The 21,894-nt window shown below is 42.3% G+C and overlaps 1 protein-coding gene across 1 annotated transcript in view; it reads left to right on the plus strand.

Moving 5' to 3' along the window:
• Osbpl10 (oxysterol binding protein like 10) overlaps positions 1 to 21,894 on the plus strand; it is a 192,123-nt gene that overhangs the window by 17,560 nt on the left and 152,669 nt on the right. The window contains exons 2-4 of the mRNA XM_033756928.1: positions 231 to 307; positions 3,428 to 3,603; positions 6,767 to 6,846. Coding sequence (XP_033612819.1) covers positions 231 to 307; positions 3,428 to 3,603; positions 6,767 to 6,846 — 333 coding nt within the window. The remainder of the gene's footprint in view (positions 1 to 230; positions 308 to 3,427; positions 3,604 to 6,766; positions 6,847 to 21,894) is intronic.

The raw sequence follows: 21,894 nt of genomic DNA on the forward strand, positions 1-21,894 counted from the left end.
TATCAGAAATGTTTTTTTTTTTTTTTCCCCCAATCTGAGGCAAGATATAGAATTAAGATACCAGTTTGAAATGGGCAGTATATTGTATCATTCATGTATCTCTGTATCCTGCCTAATGTGACAGGACATTCTGCCATCCTTCCTGAAAAAATAAAACAGCAGTCCATTCATTTCCTTGAGTGGGCTTCTGAATTCTGTCGTTTAGTGCTGTGTCGTTACTTGTTTGCCAGGTTGCACTTGGGAAGGTGAGCTGCCAGGCTCGGATGGCTGGGCTGGTGGGGGCAGCAGGCGGAGAGAAGGAGAGAAGGTAATGTCTGCCTTTTCTCCACTGTGGTCAGTGGCAGAGAGTGAGTGGAGAAACTGAGGAAGTTGAGGGCATTGACCTTTGCTTTGAAAATGTATCCCCTTCTTTTTGTACTTCTCCTGGTGGGTGTAAAAGTGGCATGCGCACTAGTGGGAAGGCTAGATTAATGCTCTGATTGCTGCCAGCAGTGTGTGCACAGCTCTAGTCATGAGGACATTAAACATAGGTCAGCTTGAACATTTCCTCCTAAAAGAAAGGTGATCTCCCCTTACCTTCCTAATTTGACCACTGGCAGCTCAGAAATTACCCTGGTTCTTCTTTTGTTGGAGGTTGGTTTTTGCCCCATCTCAGAGAGTAGGTAGAAGGACAGGAAAATAGAAAAAGAATGTTATGTGCATTTGTTAATGTCACACTAGCTGCCGTGCCAGGCCTTGACCCCAGGGACCCGTCATCCATGTGGCCATCTGGTCTGATGGGCTCTGTCCCAGCAGGGCATTCTCTGCCAAGTGGTGACTCAGTGACCAAGGGGCACCTTCTCTGTGGGTTTGCTGGTGTCCACTGTCACGCTCCCAGACAGCACGTGGGAGGGCTGGTCAGTGAGTGTGTATTTATGGGCCAGGCCTGCATCACCTGGGTTCACATTCTGTTGGCTCAGCCTTTCAGCAGCTGTAGCCTCTGATACTGTTGGGTTAGTTCTGGTGATAATACATTTTTGTGTCTTGATTCATCCGTGCTAATTGTGAGAACCGGAAGTGTATGGTAGTGACTTGAGAGAGAGGCGAGAAAGAGAGACGTAAAATAATCTTGGCCAGGCCGTCTGGAATATTAAAAATAACCCAAAGTGGAAGGTTTCTTAGTGGGGTGGAAGCTGTGGAGGTTGAGGTGGCCCAGTCATGTGCTGATGAGCTGGCTGCTCCTGGGGATCCGGGCAGGGAGAGGGAGAGGGGGATCCACCTCTGTTTCCTGGGTGAGGGGCTGCAACACTGTGAGCTCTTTTGGAGCAGGGAGGTTTGAGGAATAAAAAGTACCTAGGTAGATGCCGGAGGGGAATGTGGAGAGAGAGAGAGACAAGGGAAGAAGACTTGAACGAGATTAGAGAAGTGTTTGTGACTCTTGCAGTGGCTGAAACGTGGACAGTAGGTGCCCAGGAGCAGGGCTTGGATTTCAAACTTCTTTCCACCTTAGGCTACCTGTAAAATGGGCACAATGTTTGTCTGTTAGTTTCTGGTCAGGGTAAATTAGGTGGAGAGTTTATAAACTCTATCGATGGTGCTTCTAGGTTAAAGTAAGTACCTAACAGTTTCCTAAATAAACTTCATACATATTTATGCCCTAAGAACTCTGTATTCAATTGAAAAAAATATCAACTGAAAGAATGGAATTTGCGCATCTATGGGTACTGCACAGCTTCTCAAATCTGGAAATCATGTGAGACATTGTTGCTCTCTTCCAGTTCTACATTGTGAGTGTGTGTGTGTGCATGTGCATATTAAACCCAGGGCCTCACGCATGTGAGGTACGTGCTGCACCACTGAGCTACATCCGTAGCCCATGATGTATGTTTTTGTCACAGTCCTGCTGTAATCGTTTGCACAGACTGTCTTTGAAGGAATGTAGTCTATCTTCTACTGAATCCGTGAAAGTGACCCGAGTCGGTGGACAGCATCTGGCATATGTATGTATATGTTCAGTCTTACATGTGCCCCTCAAAAGTGTGGAATATTTTACAGCACTTCTTTGAGGTCACTGTATGATCCAGGCACCTGGCACATGAGAATAGGTCTTACTCCTTCATTTATTAACATCTGAGTAGTAATGAACTGTCAGGCGTCTTTTCGGTACTGAGGGAACACAGGTTCTGTCTCCCCTGAGTGTAGGGTCTGGTGGGGCAACCAGATGTTAAATGAGAATCGGCCACACAAATAGAGACTTCCCCTGTGGTCAGTGTCACGAAGGTGAGTTCCGGGGTGCTTTGAGGAGGAGAAATGTTAGATCTGCTTAGGAATGTTAACATGGCAAGAAGTGGAATCCATATGCTAGGCTGGTGTAGGTATTTCTCAACCTGCCTGTGGTAAAGGACCTCCTTCCGATTGCATTGTGACTAGTTGTAGCTCGTGTGTGCTGTGTTTGACATCTGAGCTCTTTATAAGTCCAACTGATTGACAGTTGGATGTTGAAACAAAGCCAGACACAAGAAGAGTTTCAAAAGGCTGTTGAGGACCAGTGTCAGTTTGTGTGGACCATCAGAATTTGTGGACTACATTTTGAGTAACTGCTGCAGACGGGAGGAACAGCACATGTGGAGATGACTGTGGCAAAAAGCAACTTGGTGACTAGGAAGGAAGTGAGAAAAGGTGGGTGTGGTGGGGCATAAAGTGAGAAGCAGAAAAATCAGCAGGTACTGTACTGGTGTAGGCCACTCGAAGAATTTGAATCTCCATTGAAGACATTTCCATCCCGGTGGTGAAGAATTTCTGCCGAACACTTCATGGTGATAGCCTGCGAGTATAAGTAGGCTGAACATTCAGCTCCAAAGATTCATTGTGTGATTTAGGCAATCTGTAGTTCTTCTTTGACCTTGGCTGTCCTTTGTGCAAGAGCCTATTAGGAACGGCTTGCCACAGGATGTCCAGTGACTGCAGAAGCACCCCCAGCTCCCTGGCAGATGGTGCCAGCTGCTCAGACTTCTCATGGCACTTACGCTACTACTCGAAAGCTGGAGGCCCACTTGCAGCTGCTACCTGGGGGTAGATCCATCTCTCTCGGGCCTGCCGAGTTTCAGCTGTTCTGGTGCCATCACGAGGAGCAGACCAGGACAGGCTGTGTGGCAAGGCTTCTGTTAGTCCCCTGCCATTTGGATATTTAGGTGTTAGGCACTGTACCACATCCAGAATGCTCCTGACCTTGCCTACCACGGCCTGTTGTAAGATCCATTCGGACTTAAGAATCCAGCGTGCTCTCCTTTTTCAGGCTGACTTCTGTGGGGCCGAGGGAGGAAGGTTTGGCCTCCAGCTCATGGATCCCAGAGCATTAATGACAACTTCAGGATGGCTTTACTTCCCTGCTTTGCTATATGGAGTAGGCTGGGAGAGGAAAATGACTCGCTGTGGTTTCTCTGTGCAGGTACTTTGTGCTGGATTTTGAGGCTGGCATCCTGCAGTATTTTGTGAATGAGCAGAGCAAACACCAGAAGCCTCGAGGAGCCCTGTGTTTGTCTGGAGCCATAGTGTCCCTGAGTGACGAAGCTCCCCACATGCTGGTCGTGTACTCTGCTAGCGGAGAGATGTATAAACTGAGAGGTACGTTCCGCTCCTGGTGACTTTTCATTTGGGTCTAGTGGGCTGCTTTATAGTTGCAGTAGCGATGACTCTCCTGTTTTTGTTTTTTTTTACTTTCTCTAAAATCACCTTTAACAAATTGACTGGAGAACTCTGGTGGCAGTCACTGCTTTTCTTTCCCCAGCAGTGGGGAGGTGGTGCTGACCTCAGGAAATAAGGAATTAAGTACAAATGAAAGGTAGTGACTGTAAAGGTGGCTGAGCCTTGGGACCTCTGAGGATTTTTATTCACTTAGTATCTGTTTCCTTTGACCTTATAGCATAAACCTTTATTCCAGTGCTCTGTGGGCGAATTTGCTATAGGGGAATAAAACACTTTAAGGACTCTATTTCCTTCTCCCAAAGTCTCTCTGACATGTCCAGAGGGGATGCCCCATGCCCTTATTGTGTTGTTTTGTTTAAATGTTATAGTATAAAAAATCAAGGACGTTTTGCTGCTTGTGTGTGGTAACTATATTATAGAATTTATAATAATTCTTCTTCACTCTTTGTAGTTCACGCAAGGCAGAGGTTTGGGCACTCATGCTCGGAACCTTCTCTTAGTACAAGACTTTTTATTCAAGTCCTAGCTAATCCATTGTAGTCCTAGAGCCTGTGGAGAAGCCAACAGGTGTTACTTTCCCTTTGTATGTTTTCTGTCCTCTCTGCCTCTGGGAAGCCTCTGTGCTCTGAAGTGAGGATGACTGTGGAGGGTTAGTGGGAATGTCGAGGGAGATTCACCTTGGAGTGTCCATTGCACAGTGACTGTGGTGTGTAGTTTGTTTGACCATTCAAGCAGGTGTCTCTGATGTCTCAGAAATCCAAATGCACATACACACACTCAGGCACTCACACAAGTCAGTGTTGTTTACTAAGGGCTGAAGTGTGAACAGTGTATTAGATATTGAGAGGAGTGGGTAGTTCAGCCTTCTTGTAGAACCTTGACTAAGTAGGAGTGAAAGACGGGGAGATGACCCCTTATCTGTCTGTGGTCATGGCAGGTGGCCTCTGCCAAGCCAGACTGAGGGCCTGGGTTCCCACCTACTGATCCAATTTCACTTCTCTACTGCCAGGCTTTACTATGTAGGAGAATGGAATAAGCTAGATTTTTTTTTTTTGTCTATGTACAAAATCCTATTTCAGAATCTATAAAGCAATCCAAAACCCTATGAAATAAAACTGCCTGTAGTTGTAAGTTTTTTGGTTTTTCAGAAATGTGCTAAGATTCATGTTCTTTTGAGATTCATGCAGCGTGCATTCCAGCTGGCTAGATTTATATGGGCCTCAGCTTCACTTTGCCATTTATTGCTTAAGAAATTAAGAGGAGAAACAATAGCAGGTGAAAAATTTAGTGGCAGGTCCCCCCTGCTTGCAGTTTATAAAATAACATAAACCCACACAAAAGAAAAATCCAACTAATTTGACAACTGAGCCATCTTGCTTTGCTGTAGCGTTATTAATATTCTGTGGATTATTAAAGCCCAGGTTTTTTTAAAGGATAATTTTAACAGCAAATGTGAAAGTTTTATTACCTGTGTGAAGTAGTCCCAGTTGCTAAATTTAGCACTTAACTAGGAAAGAGGCTGGGTAGATTTCCGCATGTTTGTAACTTAGCCTCAGCCCATCCCACCAGGAGTTTTTTCATTTCCTGTGTATCTGTCTGTTGTGGAATTGGAACGTGACATCATGGATACTCAGTTTTGGGGAATCTTTCCACTGCTGAGCCTTTGGATAGTAATTTTTTTCTTTGCAATTGAATTTCACCTAGTCTTATGCTATTTATGTTATCTGTGGAACAAGCCTCCGGAGAAATAATTTTGTCCTATTTGAAAGGGGCCATCTCCATCCCTTAAACAAGACTAGCCAAAGAATTTTTTACCCTGTGACTCTAGACTTCTTAACCTGGAAATTCATGCTGAAGTTGGGCTTTATTAACAAATGCATAGGCTCATTTTTAAAAACAAATAGGAAAGGGAGGGCAGGGACAAGGGGAAAAAATGAGAATCAAGGCCTGTCATGTAAAGGTACAAGATCCCAATATTGAATGTAACTGTACTGTATGCCAAAAATGTACCAGTAAACTCAATTAAAAACAAATAGGAATCATTTAAAACAAATGGGAATCCTTTTTTTCACATAGAAAACATTTATGCAGTTAATATCATAGGACAATATTGATGTGATTATTAATGCAGTTCATTTGATTTAGATTTTATTAGAAATTGCTGTATGCCGATATTTTTTGTTTTCTTTTTTTTGTGGTGCTAGGGTCGAACCCAGGACTTTCACCCTAAGCTACATCCCCAGCCTTCTCCCTGTCTCCCTCCCTCCAGTTTTGAGACAGAGCCTCATTGAGTTGCTTAGACTAGGCTTGAACTTGAAATTCTCCTACCTCAAGAAGATTTATCTGTATTAGTTAGAGATGAAGTGTAGATGTGAAATGGTGGCCCTGCAGTTGATTCATATCTTAGTGTCTCTGGGGGGATTGGGTGTCTTGTTTTCTCCAGCTGAATCATATGAATACTTGGGAACACATATTACCATGGAAATTCAACTGAGCCTTGAAAACTGTTCTCTGATCCCCATAGCAGCCACACCAGATAAAGGCATTTGAAAATAATCACATTTATTTCCCTACTGCCCTTTTAAAGAAGTAGAAATGACTTTCAGAGGAGGCTGAAAAAATGGTGAAATCATTCTTGTAACACATTTCAGAATAAATTCTTAATATGGCCTAAGAGGGAGTTTTGTGGGATTCAGTGTGACTTGGTGGTTTTCTTTCCCCTCCCTTCCTTCTTTTTTTTCCCTTTGTACTGAAGATTAACCCAAGGGTGCTCTACCACTGAGCTATCTCCCCAGCCCTGTTTAAAATTTGGAGACAGGGTCTCACTGAGTTGCCCAGGGTGGCTTTGAACTTGCAGTCCTCCTGCCTCAGCCTCTTGAATAGCTGGGCTATCGGGGCTGCACTACTACCCTGGGCTGTGATTTGGTTCAGGCCACTTGGGAATACTGATCTACATTTGCTTTTCCCTGACTTCTCCCTGTACCTCTCGATGCCTGAACCCCTCACCCCCTGGTGTAGGAGTAAGTTGAATGTGTTTTGGAACAATCTCTACAAGTGTTTCTTTCTAATTTCTCTATTTTAGCTGCTGATGCAAGAGAGAAACAGTTTTGGGTGACTCAGCTCCGAGCTTGTGCCAAATACCACATGGAAACGAATTCGAAGGTGAGTAAGGGGTAAGGTAGGAGGCCTCTGAGTCACCTGGTCGGCTACTCCCAGCCTAATTATCTATGTCTTTGGGGAAGATGTTTTCCATGTTATTTTTAAGTCATCCACTGTAATGGAATTCATTCTTGTCCTGCCACATTCAAATTTAAAGCTTGGTCAAAGAAACAGGATTTTGGTATAGACGGAACACAGGCACACAGACACTATTCTAGAAAGACACTTTTATTGCTTTCTGTAGTCAATTTAGGTGGCTGTTAATTGGCCTGTTGAGAAGCTTGAGTGGGTGATTTCACTGTGGAGTCGGAGTGGTCAGATTTACACTTCTTGAAGACTAGGTGCCACTGGTCCTTAAATAAAACTAAGACCTCATATTGATTATGTCCCCTGCTAGGAGAATCCTGCATTCTAAGAGTGTAAGAACGTTCTTGGGTACTTTGGCTTCCAAGTGTGATTTTTTGGGGGATCTTGAGAGATCTGTGTTAGATGTGCAGGAGGAAGAGGAGGTGGGCGTTTATGGAGATTACCATGGAAGATGTCCAGTTACAAAAGTACAGGACATTATTACAACATGCGTTTATCCAGAGCGATATTTGTTAAAATTAATGCTCAAATAGCTACCCTTATTATGAGTTCAAATTTAGTTACTGTGTCCAGTTGTTGTCTTTTCCTGTATTACATACATCTGGTAGATGGATCCATACTTTAAACTTTTAATGATTCCGTATACTATAACTTGCTTGCTTGCTAGCGTAGGCCTATAAAATCTTAAATTACTTTGCTGCTCTGTCTCCTAATACAACCTGAAATGATTTCTTCAGAATGACTTTTTTTAAAAAAAATGAGACACCCCCTTGTGCTTGGTTTGGGGTTGACAGTTGTGGGTGACAGAATCACCCACAATGCCCTTCTTGACTTTGCCCCCGTTGAATCTTCAATGACTAGAGGGAGAACCCTTCTTCTATAATTGTTCTCCCTTAGACCTTGTTTATTTTCTAGGAATCATAGGAGTTCTGGATGTTTCATCAGTTTCTTTCTACAAAGCAAAGTGGAGCAATTTGGTTTTTTCCCCTTATATGTGTCTTTTTAATTTTTTGTTTTTATACAGTAAAGGATAAAGCAGAAAGGAACTAGCCCTATGTATTGCTAACCGTTCTTGTTAGAGATAATTGCCCTTGTATACCAGTCTAGTGAATTTAGCTGTATAGTCTAGTCTGTATTTGGGTGTGTGTATCTGTCTGTACCTATCTAGTTTTTTTTGGTTATCAGTGGTACTATATCATGTACAGTTTTTTTTTTTTCCACTTATATGATACTTTAGAGATCTTACCACAGCTGGGTAGTGCTCTGGGGCGTGGATGTCTGTCCTTTAAGTCCTCTCTTGTTGGGGCATTTGTGTTTGTGTCCTTTTTGTTATATGTAATGCTGTGATCTCTTCATTACATATATACATTTTTGTACCTACAGGATGAATATATCTCAGTGGAATTGCTGAATCATAGAATATGTGTCTTTTGGATTTTCATAGACACTGCTAAAGTGTCTTAAGAAGTTGCTTTAGTTTGAACTTCTACCAATTCTGCATTGATTTTTTTTGGGGGGGTAGTGGGGCTCAAACTTAGGACCTTGTGCTTGTGAGGCAGGTACCACTGAGCTAAATTACCAGCTCTGATTGTTTTCTTTTAATGAATCACTGGGGAGAAGAAAAGTGAAGTCATCCTACTGGTAGTGAGAAAGAAGACTTATGAAGGGAGAACTTTTATTTTTATTTTTATGTCCTCTGGTTAGTTTTAGGCATATGGATTAATAATAGAACCAAAATAATTGGGCATTTCGGCCTGTAGGATTCCTCATTGGAAGTTGCTGCTGCTACTCTCTTAGCTATATCCTAGCCAGTATCATCAGGTAGGGAGTAAGACATTTACAATGTGAACAGATCTTGTTCAGCTAAAGCATTATGAAGTCTAAGGCTGCTTAGGCAAAAGTAGTAAAAATGAAGTTGGACTTAACAGGAATGGAAACTTGGCATCCAGTTAACTGTAGGATCATTGTTTGATTAGCGTCGCAGTTGTTAGGAGTATGTGCTGTCTTCTCTTTACTGTTTCTCCTCAGTCTCTCAGCAAACTAGATCCTTCCCAATAGACTGTAGAGAATACTCCCCCTACAGCTACTAGGAACTCCACCTGTTAAAGACTTTGTACTTCCAATCAAGTGTTTCTTGGAACAAAGATTAGGAAGATGAGATGCTAGCAGCATTCCAACTCACTTTAGTTAGAACTGCAGGAAAACAAAACCATAAAACTTCAGTCAGAGTGGATAAAGGCTTTAAAGATAGCAAGTCCAGTGGTTCTGAAATCCTGACCTGCTTTAATCACTTCCTGGTGAAGTTTTCCCCATCCTAGAAGTAAAATGAGAAAAGAGGAATTGTTCCCAAAGATACCTTTATTTAATATGTGATTAATGAGACTACTCTATTTTCAGAAATTGAATTGGTTAGCTTATGGAAGATTAAATACTCTTTTTCATTATAGAAGGTGTTGAGTGCTGACCAATTTCTTTTTAAAAATTCAGTTTTATTGAGGTATAATTTTTATGCAGTAAAACTGACTCTTTTAAGTGTAAAATTGAATTTAGGCAAATGTATAGTCATGCAGCCACCACTATAATCACCCCCCCCCGAATTTTCATTACCCTGATATGGTCAGTCCCCCCCGCAACTGATACTAAGTAGTAAAACTCCCAACCTGTTAGATATCAGATATGCTGAGTTTGTGCTCCTCAGAACTGAACAATGGAAGAGTAAGAAAAATTTATTGAGAGCTCCTGAGAGACAGGAGGGGACCCGAAAGTGGGTTGCCGAAGAGCCCACTTAAAGGAAGGTTTATAGAGCAAAATCACAAGGTCGGTACAAAATCATGAGGTGGGTACAACGTGAGCCAAGACTGATCGATAAGATAAATATAGCTGTTTAGGTAATATTGATCCGGTGGGGAAGCAGCTCATGTAGCAGGTGTATATGGAAAAAACAAAGACTTTTAGGAAGGGACGGATCAGGAGGTCTTGGTTACCCACTGGGGTGACTGATACCTGTCTAGACTTTGTTGGATTAGGTGATCCACTTATCCCTTGGGGAGACATGGAGGCTTGGTCATTCCTTCCTTATCTGAGGCCTGGCCCTCAACAGATGCGTCTCTAGCCACAGTTGTAATGGGTTCTCATACTCTGCACTGACTCCTTTCAGGACCTAACCTTGTCTGATGCCTGTAATATTTCTACCTAATTTAGCTGTCTATAATACATCTGTAACCACTGACTGATCCCCTGGCTGTAGTTTTGCTTTTTCTAGAATGTTCTATATCAATAGAATCACACAACTTCTTATAACAGACTTCTTTCATTTTCATAAATGCTTTTGAATTCCATCCATGCTATGTATATCGATAGTTGAGTCTTTTACATTTTTGCTATTTTAGTGGGTATGTGGCAAATTTTCTTGCTTTTTTTAAAAAATAAAAATCACAAGTGGATGATCCTAAATCAATTCCCAGACTTAAAATGTGTTGGCATTTGAAATCTAAAGATCTGGCTATAAGCCTAGCCCCCTGTTTACACAGGAGGAAACTCCAAACAGAAAGCTAGGGAGCTGAACTTGGATCTCTTGGTTTCTTGCTCTTGCTTTTACCTGCCAGATGGAAGTTAAGGCCACCATATGCTTCCTCTGCAGGTGGTGGGGTCCATTTTAGGATAGTTTGTTTTTGGATAGACAGGAGCGGGCAAACAGTGGAGAACCTCCCATTTTTTGATGTCACATTGGTTTAAACTGTGACCTTTGGTGTCATTTGAGGTGGAGTTTCCAAGGTGCAGGATTGGTGTCCTGGAAAGAATAGAAGACTGACTTTCAGCAAAGAAGCATCCTGGTTTTAATGCAGGGTAACCATTAAAGCAGTATGGAGCACTGCAGGGCTGGGAAGATGTTGAGAGAGACCAATGAGGACTGTTCTCAGAAGGATTTACTGGTATGACTTTGAAAGTGTCAGAGCAGGAGCGTGGGTGGTTTTGTGTCTTCATCATGTGGGTTCTGTTAGGAAACTCCCAGGATAGGGATGGCAGTGCTGTGGGAATTGGATAAGCACTGAGGATGGGGCAGGCACTGACTGTTGGCAGAAGTAATGATAGTTAATACCTTGTATTTGTGCCTCTAGGATTTCATTACTCTTTACTGTGGCCTTGTGAGATCAGTAGTATTATCTTCATTTTTATGAGTTAAAAGACTGAGGCTGCCTGGACTTAGATAATGGGCTTGAAGTCACCTGAGTGAGAAGTGATGGAGCTGGATAAGCACTTACCCTCACCTCCAGTCTCCTAGTTTCTTGACAGATACCAATTAGAATGGTTCATCCCTTTTCCCCCCACCATGAACCCCATACTTTTGTCCATTGTGGAGGGGACAGCTCTGTAATATAATGTTTTGACATTTCTATATAATCAGTCAAAGGAACCCTTCATAAGTCTTTTAAATTGATCTGATTTCATAATGCTTTAGTGATATTGCTTGAAAGTACCATTGGCCTTTTTCAGTAAAGGTATACAGAGTGATCATTTGTGCCAGGTCCCCATGGATTCTGAATGAAGAGCAGTCTTTTGATTGTGTCTGTGTTCCATTTTGTGACTCTGGTTTAGAACTCCTCTTGTGAGGGTTCGGGGTGAGAAGACTTCTTGAAATCCCTACTCTGCCAGCTATGTGTGTATGTATTTACTCCTTCTATCCTATCTCCTCACCTTTGAGATGGTGACAACAGCTGTCTCAGAAGGTTGTCATGTGGCTCATGACAAGTGCAAGTGAAAGCAGTTACTGACATGGACTCCCACAGGGTTAGGGGTTCTTTAGCACCTGCTGATTTTCAGTAAGGCTGCTGTTTTGGAAGTCCAGTCTCGGCTGCCCTTGTGCACTGACAAACCCCTCAAGGAAACAGGTTTACTTCTTAATCCATTTGTGGTATGTGTCTGTTTTCAGAGGGATTCTATCACTCTCAAGCGATCATCTCGGAGAACTCAGGGTCATTTAAGATGAACAAAAGTCAATGTTGGAGGGAAGGGAGGGGAGTTAGAGAAACTTAGAAATTCTGTTTTCAAATTACATTTGACCTGGGTGACAAGTGTGGCAAAGAGGACAGAGGTCAAGAAGCTATGGGTCATTTAAGGAATACTCAGATTCTGAAGATTTCAGTTTCATTGACTTTAATTCTGATCAACTGAGTGGGTTTTTAAAAAATTTTTGTGTTTTCAGTATTTCTTTGATTTTTCTTTTTTCTTTTTTAAATTTTAATCATGGAAGTGGGGTTACTTGCAGATGGCTTGTGTCTGAGCTCCTGTTTCAGAGTCTTGGGTTCTTGTACTTTCTCCCCTGGCCTTTCAGCCCTAAAGGATCAACATGTCACTTATAGCAATGTTTCTTATTTCTTCTTAGAGTAGAGATTTTCAACCAGCCAGATGGTGGTGAAATGGGATGGGATGCTGCAGAGTCTTGATGTGGCTCAAGGATTCCTAATTTTTTGTCTCAGCTGTTGTCTCAGTTACTTTTTCATTTCTCTCATGTCATGTTCAGATGGATGTCCTTCCAGATGCTTTTCTATGTGAGTAAATGCAAAGTGGAAACATTACTGCATTTCAAGGTCTATCTTTCTAGTCTTTTTCTACATATGAATGTATACAGCAGTCACAGGCTTACTTTCTTGAACAGCTTTTGTCTTCAGGAGGATGACTAGATGAGAGTTTGGTCCTAGGCATCTTCTGTGTTTGGATTATTTTATTTTTAAAAAGACGGTGTGGGCATGTGATTAGAAGCCTGTTTCTTAGAACATTTCTGGGATCTCCACTGATGGTTTTTTGCATGTTTGTTTTTGTGATGGTAGGGATTGAGCCTAGGGCCTCATGATGATCTCATTTATGCTAGGTAAGTGCTCTACCACTGGGCTACACCCCCAGACCTCTTGTGTTTTACTTTCCAGTAAGTTACTTGTTTTTCGCTCCTGGTAATTTTGAGCCCTAATTCCTGGATCTGTTCTTGATTCCATCCAAATAAGAAGTTGCAGTAAAGTAAGTCTTTATTGGCCTGTAATGGTGTTTCTCCATCTAATAGCATAAGTAGTATATCATTTTCCCCAATTTATGGATAAATAAGGAAATGTAGATATTTGAGATACCTGAAATAGTTTTTAATACTCATCGTATTTAAGTCCTTTCTCTGGATTCAGGGCCTCAGCTTGGCACCATCCTAGCTTTTACTACCTTGAGCTCTAATGATCTGGGTCGCTGTCTCTCTCCCACACTTGACCTTCTTCGCTCACTGAGATCAAACAAGTGATGGTCACACGTAGGATCCTGATCCCTGGCAGTGCTTACCTGTATAAGGAGAAGACACTGTGGTGAGACCAGATTGGCCTGTATCTAGGGCTCTTTGTCTTTGCTAGGCAGTTCTAAATTTAAATGCAAATTTTAGGATAAAGTCTTATTCAGATTTGGCCGTAGAGGAATATGATTGTCTAATTCAGGATTTTAAATTCATTATAAGTCTTAGGAGGTCTTGAATGAGTATGAAAGCTGCTGAGTTTTGGGAAATGGATGTATAAATATTCATGCCAGAAGATGCCCAAATCACAAACTTTTTTCCATCCCCTTAGAATGATATTTGCATATTCATTCATGTGAAGCTTAGTAGCCTCAGGGCCCAGTCTTGTTCCTGGTGCCTGGGGTCTGGACAGCCTCGGGTAGGTGGAGCAGCACCTCTCGCCTCATCTTGCCCATGTTTATGCAACCTCTCAGTGACAGCAAACACAGGTGAGAGTCCCTAACACATCTCCCGCGAGTTTGCCATGCTCTTTGGTCCTGCCCCCTGCAGTTAAGGGGCTGAGTGAGGGCATGTGGAGGCATTGTCTAGTAGGCATGGAGGCTGAAGAGTGACAGACTAGACTGGCCACTGATGGGCACTGGTTGGCACCACGTGTCTGACAGGGAGTGCATGCTTGGGTGTTTTCTGTCCCCAGGGCTATGTGCTGTCACCTGGCCTGTGTCCCCATCCGTTTGGTTAAATGCACAGGAGGATCTAGTCAAGAGGTTCAATGGAGGACCCTGATGGGTTGCTGGGGCAGACACCTTGGTTTGGGGACATTCAGAGACTATCTGGGGAGCCTAGGGGATATTAGTGCTGCTTTGGGGAATTCAAAGATTTGTCCTTTGGGGTGGGAAGGGTTGATTGAGGTGGGTAATGCTATCTGACTGTGTGTTGACTCCATAAAAACATGTGAAGAGCGAGGAGCTTTGAAGATAGTATTTAATTGTTCCTTCCTGCAGCCTAGGTTTCTAGCGGGGAAAGATTTTAGCTTCCTTGACTTTTGCTGTGCTGGGGTATGAGCCAGAAGGCTTTGCTGAGATGGTTTGATAGTTTGGTTCGGTTATAGCACAACAGGAAGCACCTGCTTGCCAGGACTCACCCAGTGACATCTGTGAGTTCTGAAACTGCACGGTTACAAGAGACCTGAGAAATTACTCAGTCCAGCTGCACAACACTAAAGTGTTCATGCTAATAACGGAGACATACAGGTTGATTCTAGTTAAAACAATGCCAAACTTTTTATCTAGAGAGTACTGCTGATAATGCATTGATGTCTCAGAATTTTGGAGGTTAAGCTGACGATGTTAAATACCTCTCTTTTATGATTAAGCAAATTTGAGACCTTTAGACCAATTTAGAATAACTCAGACATAATGGAATCATTAAAAGTGGGTGCTTTAATGTATTTGGGCTCCTATAACAAAGTACCACGGACAAGGGTGGCTTATAAACAACAAAAACTCATATTTTGCAGTGCTGGAGGCTGGGAAATCCAAGTTCAAGGTACTGGCAGATTTGACTCCTGATGAAGGTGCACTTGGTGGTAGTAACTTCTTGCTGTGCTCTTACACAGTGGAAGGGACATGAAGCTTTCTGGGGCTGCTTTTATGAGCACACTGATCACATTCGTAAGGGCTCCATCCTCATGACCTAATCACCTTCCAAGGGCCCCTGCTTTTCCACATAGGTATTTTGAGCAGGGGGAGTAACATAGACTTTCACACCATAGTAAGTGGAAAGGGATTTGAAACTCATCTGTTCTACCTATCTAAAAACCACGTAAGGAATAAGGACAAAACATGTATCCTAAAACTGTGCTGTCTCATCTAGAGGCCTCCAGCCCTGTGATACTATTTAATCAAAATTAAATGAGCAATTCAATTTTTCAGTAGCTCTTAGTCATATTTCAAGCGGTCAGTAGACACATTTGGCTGATGACTTTATGTGGAACAGCACTGGTAGAGAACACTTATATCTTCTTAGAAAGATTTGGTGGACAGAACTGATTAAAGCTTTTATTACCACTCAGCAGAAGGGAATTACTAACGTTGGGCTCAATCTCTTCTTGTTGAACTATGGACAGGAGTTTTATCTAAAAAGGGGGAGTACAGCTCTCACCCCTTGCATTGCTTTTGTCTCTCTCTTCCTTCCTCATCTCTGGGGCCTTGGCATTAAAGTCTCAGTTGCTTTCGCCTGTCCATTTGCCACCTCTGTGCCACAGGGACCCAGGCTTTTCTTGTCTGAGTCAGAAACTGATCATCTCTGTGGTTGTCTGCCAAATGCGCTCGCTCCTTGGAGCCATCGATGGAGAAAACCACTCGCATGCCACTTTTGGGAAGGAGAGGAGAGTGAGGGATGACTGCCAAAGTGAAGTGTTGGACTTTATCTCGGGAAGTTAAGTGCCGCTAATGGTTGTTTGAGCCAGGAAGCAGCGCAGTTGGTCTTGGAGGTGTACCTATTTCATGTCTAGTTTGTCCCATCACAACTGTCCACGGGCACCCAGCGTTCTAGACTATCAGTCTGCGGGCACACTGTGTGCTTCCATGCTTTCTTGCTATGACCATGCCATTTCCTCCCCAATAAATGCCTCTGTCTCCTCTTTGGGGGGCTCACGGCTCATATTCTTTCTTCCTGAGCTCCCTGCTCTCCGGGTGCCAGGACTCACCTTACGGCACTGCTCTCCTGCCTGCATGCATGTTCTCGTGGCTGACTGTCCTTGGATGCCGGGGACTGGGAGAAATCACACCTGGCACTGCTAGTGACTCATGGAGAGTGGATCTGATCCACTTAATGCATGTTAAGCACTCAGAGACTGTCTCCCCCTCTTAGCAACAGTATTAGTATTGGTACCAAGAACTGTGTTTGTATTCATAGTGGTGGTGTTGGGTTTGGGTTCCTCAAAACACTAATCAAACTTACATTTTACTTTCTTTAATATTATAGTATTATGTACTACATCAAGTTTGGAGATTCTTTCATGTACAGAGAAGTAATAGCTTCCCATCACTGTAAAGCAATCAGAAGTAAAATTAAAGCAGAATGTGTGTTTTAGATGAAACTAACGATCATAACACATTTTTGGGTCAAGGAAATAATAAATGACATCTACCACCACACTTCTGTGTGGCGGATGCTGTGAAAAGCACTCTTCTCTCTGGCCGTGTGTGTTTCTCATGATTCCTCCTAAGGCAGGCACCGCTACTCCCTCATTTCACTGGCAAAGACGCGGAGGCACGTGGTGTCGAGTGATGTGCCAAGTTCACGTTAACTGGCAAATGACTTCGGAGCTTACGAATTGATATTTGATTCACATACCACAAAATTCACCCTTGTGAAGCATGCAATTTAGTGGTTTTTAGTGTTTTTCCAAGTTGTATAGCCATTACCACTCTCAATCCAGAAGGTTTTTATCTGCCCCCGAAGATACTCGTACTCCCGTTAATCTTTGCCCATTTCCTACCTCTTCCCTCTTCTCACCCTGAGCAACTACTACCCACTGTCTCTCTGGATTTGCCTGCTTCATGTAAACAGAATCATGCGACATCGTGGCCTTCTCTGTTGGGCTTATCTGGTTTATCACAGTGAAAAGATTCGTTCATGTTGGAGCATGAATTGGTACCTTACTCCTTTCTATGACTGAATGATATTTCATGGTATGTATATACCACATTTTAAAATCTATTCATCAGTTGATGGATACTGACTTTCACTTTTTGGCTATTGTAAATATAGCTATGAACTTTTATACATGTTTTTGTATGTTTTAAATTCTTTTGGGTATATACCTAAAAATGGATTGCTGGACCATATGGCAATCTATGTTTAACTTTTAAGGAAAAAGCACTGTTTTCCAAAGCAGCTGCCCAGTTTTATATTCTTACCAGCAATGTGTGAGGGCTCCGATTTTTTAATATCCTCGCCAGCATTTGTTATAGCAGCCATACTAGTGGGTGTGAAGTTAATGCCTTATGATTTTGATTCGCGTTTCCCTTCAATAATGATGTTGACGATCTTTTTATATACTTAATGGCCATTCATATCTCTTCCTTGGAGAAATAGTTATAAAAATTCCTTTTCACGTAATTCCTTTTTTATTGTCACATGAGTTATTTCTATATTCTGGATACCAGACCTTTATCAGGTATATAATTTGCAAGAGTTTTTTTCCATTATATTTTGACTTTTTTCTTTCTTTTTTTTTTTTTTACATAGTATAATTTTCTAGAACAAATAGAGTATTGGGTATAGTGGATAGAGTGGGGAGTTGGGTCAAAGGTTATGGTTTCTGGCTATGACTTGGCCACTTACAATCTCTAACAAGCCTTGTAGCCTTGAGTTACTTAGTAAGAGAGTAAGCTGCCTTAGCCTTGGTTTCTGCTTCTTTAAATTGGGAACAATGACCTGAATCCTACTGGGTAGCTAGGACTAAATAACACATCACAAATAGCAGTTCTTTTTGTAACCCAGACACACTCAATTCTGCATGAACATCTCTGCTGATGTGTAACTAGGTTGTTGAGTGAGGTCCCACCTGATAATGGATTACTGAGAAGTAGCTAAGAATCCCCCTAAAACCTGATTGTAATAACTCTTACCTGAAAAGGTTTGATAGGCTGCTCAAAAGTTTACCTCTCTTCACCCGTTAGAAAGCTCTAGCATAATCCAGATGTAACCAGCTTGGCATTGTTTGTGTTGTGTGTCTGGTTGCGAGAGGCTGATTTCACTCTCTGGGAGGCTGTGGGATTGAAGGTAAATATTGTAGATGGTGGACAGTTCTGGATTCAGAACAAGCCCTATAGCACCATCAGGGCAAGTTAGTCTGTAAAATAGAAAGCTCGCATAATCCAGATGTAACCAGCTTGGCACTGTTTGTGTTGTGTGTCTGGTTGCGAGAGGCTGATTTCACTCTCTGGGAGGCTGTGGGATTGAAGGTAAATATTGTAGATGGTGGACAGTTCTGGATTCAGAACAAGCCCTATAGCACCATCAGGGCAAGTTAGTCTGTAAAATGGGGACAGAGGATCGAATTGTGCATCGTGGTGAGAATTGCATGAGATTGTGTCTGTTGTACTAAAGGCTGTGGGATTGAAGGTAAATATTGTAGATGGTGGACAGTTCTGGATTCAAAACAAGCCCTATAGCACCATCAGGGCAAGTTAGTCTGTAAAATGGGGACAGAGGATCGAATTGTGCATCGTGGTGAGAATTGCATGAGATTGTGTCTGTTGTACTCTTAGCTCAGAGCCAGGTACTGAGGATTTCCACAGTGGGTGCTGGGCTGATTTGGGTGGTGCTACCAAGTTGGGCCTCCTGAGACCAGTAGCCTGGGAGATTCACAACTTAAAAAGGAGAGGATAGACTCCTGAGTCTAAAATTATCAAAAAAAAAAGTCTTTACCTGTTTAAAAAAATCAGACTTATTAAAGTTGATGAAACGTCTAAAACACGTGAGGAAGGTACACCGTTGTGGAACCAGTTAACAGAACAAAAAGCAGAGTAGAGATACTGGAACACACACACACACACACACACACACACAACACACACGAGGCTGATGCCGTATTGAGGGTAGGGATTTCTACCTTTTGATACTATTTGAAATTTTCACCTCCTGCATTGATTTCTTCAATGTACTTAAAGATGTGGCTACTCAGATGGTTAAAATTTAGATTTATAATTTTTTTCATGTGGAGTGGAAGCTGCTTTACCAAGTGCTGCGTGCTCAGGCCACTGTCAAGTTGGTCCTCTCTTCTGTGGGCAGAGACTCCCACCAGGCAATCACTGATAAACTGGCTACTCATTATGTTCTTCACTTGAAAGTCTGAAGACCTAATGTCCTTGAAGATACTCAGTAATTCCAAATTCCTGCCCATTCTGATCAGGCTTCTATTTTTGTCACTCTGGATTGATTTTACTTGATGTAGTTTGAAGTATTTAAATTTTAATGCTTTGTGGAGGAAGTGTTGCTTTCTCCCCTACATTTGAAACTAAATAGTGATTAATGATGAATGTCAAGTGGCTTCTTCCTCGCCTGAGCCCTTTGGTGGTGGGGTGGTTGGCTGATTAGACCAATTGGTTCCTATTCTGGTCCAGTAAGTGGAGCTTGACAGCAGGGGCTGAAAATGCTCCTGGAGTTTGAAGGGGTTTGGCTAATGGTGTCCGTATGATATCATACTGTGTATCTTTAAAAGGTCAATCCACACTTCTTCCTGTATAATATACTAGCTTGATTTGATAGTTCAAAAAATTTTTTTCTCATTGTTGGGTAAAAAGCAATACACACTTTGTTCCCCATCGAGGCCCTGGAGTAGGAAGGACCCCAGGTTTAGAAGCTGAAGAGAATCTTGGGTAATATCTGTTTTCTTAAGAAGTCTTTCGGAGGCCAGATTACATTGAGCTTACCTTAAACTCCCAGCGAATAAAGGTGGATGAGTTTATCTGAGGATTTACCCTTCCCGTGGCTCTGTCTTCTTGTTCCTGCTATTGGGCAATTTTACTTTGCTATTATATTAAGCACAAAGCCATTTTTCTTCTAGAATTTTTCACAGATAATTACCTTTTGGGTACTTAAAACTAGGTGTAAAACATCACCCTCCTAAACGTACCATCAACTTGAGTAAATACAACACAATTTAAGAACAGCTTTTATTAAAACAATAAAATTTGGGATTTTTTTATTATCTTAATAAAGCGCACCAATTTTGCATACCTTCTTGAGCATAATTTAAAAATTTGGCTGCCTGCCTTGCCTGAGAGGAAAGTATTGGTGCTTCCCAGGAACATTATCTTCAGTCTAGGAGAAATCAGATTTCTTTTTTTTTTTAGGAAAAAAATAAAATGATACAGTTTTGGTTAAGTTGAATGAATTTATTCCACCATCTATATTTAATGCTGTGTTTTAGAATGAACAGCTGAGTTGCCGTTTTCAATCTAGAACATTGGTGGTGATTTCACATAAGTCGTCTCTGTGAGAAGTGTTATTTTGTTGTTTGGAGATAAGCTCTTCTGTAGTCCAGAATAGCCGCGAGAATCCCCCTGCCTCAGCCTGAGGAGTGCTGGGATCCTGGGCGTGCACCACCACACCTGGCTTCTGTGTGAGGTTTCGACTGAGGCATGGTAGACAACCCTTAGTCTGAAGATATTTTCCAGGCTGCCCTTCACTGTGGACAGTAAAGTTGTGAGCGGCAGTTCAGTGTGGGATTCTGGTCCTTGTTTTGCTAATATTGGCAGAGAGGCTTAGAAGATGAGCCAGGGATTTGCTTTCAGCACATACTGAGTGTGTGCCATGATCTGGACCTTTGGGGCTGTCCACTGGGGTATGGAGACTGGACGTACACAGCTTCTGCTTTGTGGAAGGGACAGATGGCAGACAAATATATGCTGTGCCATGCGGTGACAGGGCCTGCAAAGAAAAGGACGGCAGAGTTGGGTGCTAGAGGGTGACCGATATTTTAAGCCATCGTACTAAAAATATATCCCACGCAGACTGTATTCTTCAAAAGGGTGCCATTTCCAAATGTCGACATTTTTGAAAAATACAGTCTGAGTGGGATATATTCGTCTGAGCAGTGCAGTGAGATGAGCAGAGACTGTCTCTAGTTAGAAAAAGAAGTAGACATACTTCTCAGCTCAAGCAGGGAAGAAGAAATTTGAAAATAATCTCTAATAAATGATGTAGGAAAATGAAGTTAGTTGTGCGTTTTTGGATTTAAATTTGAGTCAGTTTTGGGCTGGGCAGATTTACCTATCCATGCATCCCTGTATCTGTGTTGCGTCTGACAATCCCAGATTCACGAATGTTTTTTGTTGCTTCCCAGGCTCTGACATTACCATGCACCCCTGCTACACATTTGATGATCCTGTTTCTCTATCACAAACTTCGCCCCGGCCTTCTACCCTTAATGTCTACTCTCAAGAACTTAGACAAGTTATCAAGGACTGCATTGAGGGTTAGGATACAGGGACATTTAAGATGGAATCCTGAGTTCGTCCATTAGTACATTGGCCGCTGGTCTCTGATCTTTCTTCTCCTGAATCCTCTTTAGGTCAGCTCAGCAATTGGCGAAGGTTGCTGATGCTCCCAGAATTTAGGATATTTATTTCTCACTTATGTTCTTGGCAGTTTATCTTAATGGCATCTTCCATCCCCCTTAAGCCCTGTTGCTTGGCAGATCTGCATAGCTCCTTGGATTGAAAAGTTCTTTCTTGTGTGTACTGCACCGTAGGCATTTAAAAACTACCTATTGTGTGTAGTGCTCAGCCACGAGGCTCTCTACAGCTCACAGCAGAGAACATTGGTGGCGAATTTAGGACACGTGTGTTATTTGTTTTTCTTTTAAGACAGAAGATTTTAATGTATGAGTTGTTTTTTCTGAACTAAAATTAAGTATTCAGGTTTAATTGCAATAAATAGGTGGGTTTTGGGTTGCAGTTTGGGCCCTCATCTCTAAAAGGTGTGCCATCACTGGCATAGAAGCTTTAAAGTCCTTGATTCCAATCACATTTTGACTATTAAAAGGGAAGAATGTTTGTCCCTTGGAAGTACCATGTTCGCATACCCCAAGACTTAACCGGGCATTGAACTGTAGGATCTGATACCCCACTGTGGCCAGTAACATTCTGCACTCTGAAGCACATCCTGTAATTTGTCTTCCTTCT

The sequence above is a fragment of the Fukomys damarensis genome, unplaced genomic scaffold, assembly GCF_012274545.1.
Source record: "Fukomys damarensis isolate Sample0158 unplaced genomic scaffold, DMR_v1.0_HiC HiC_scaffold_28, whole genome shotgun sequence".
Classification (NCBI taxonomy): domain Eukaryota; kingdom Metazoa; phylum Chordata; class Mammalia; order Rodentia; family Bathyergidae; genus Fukomys; species Fukomys damarensis.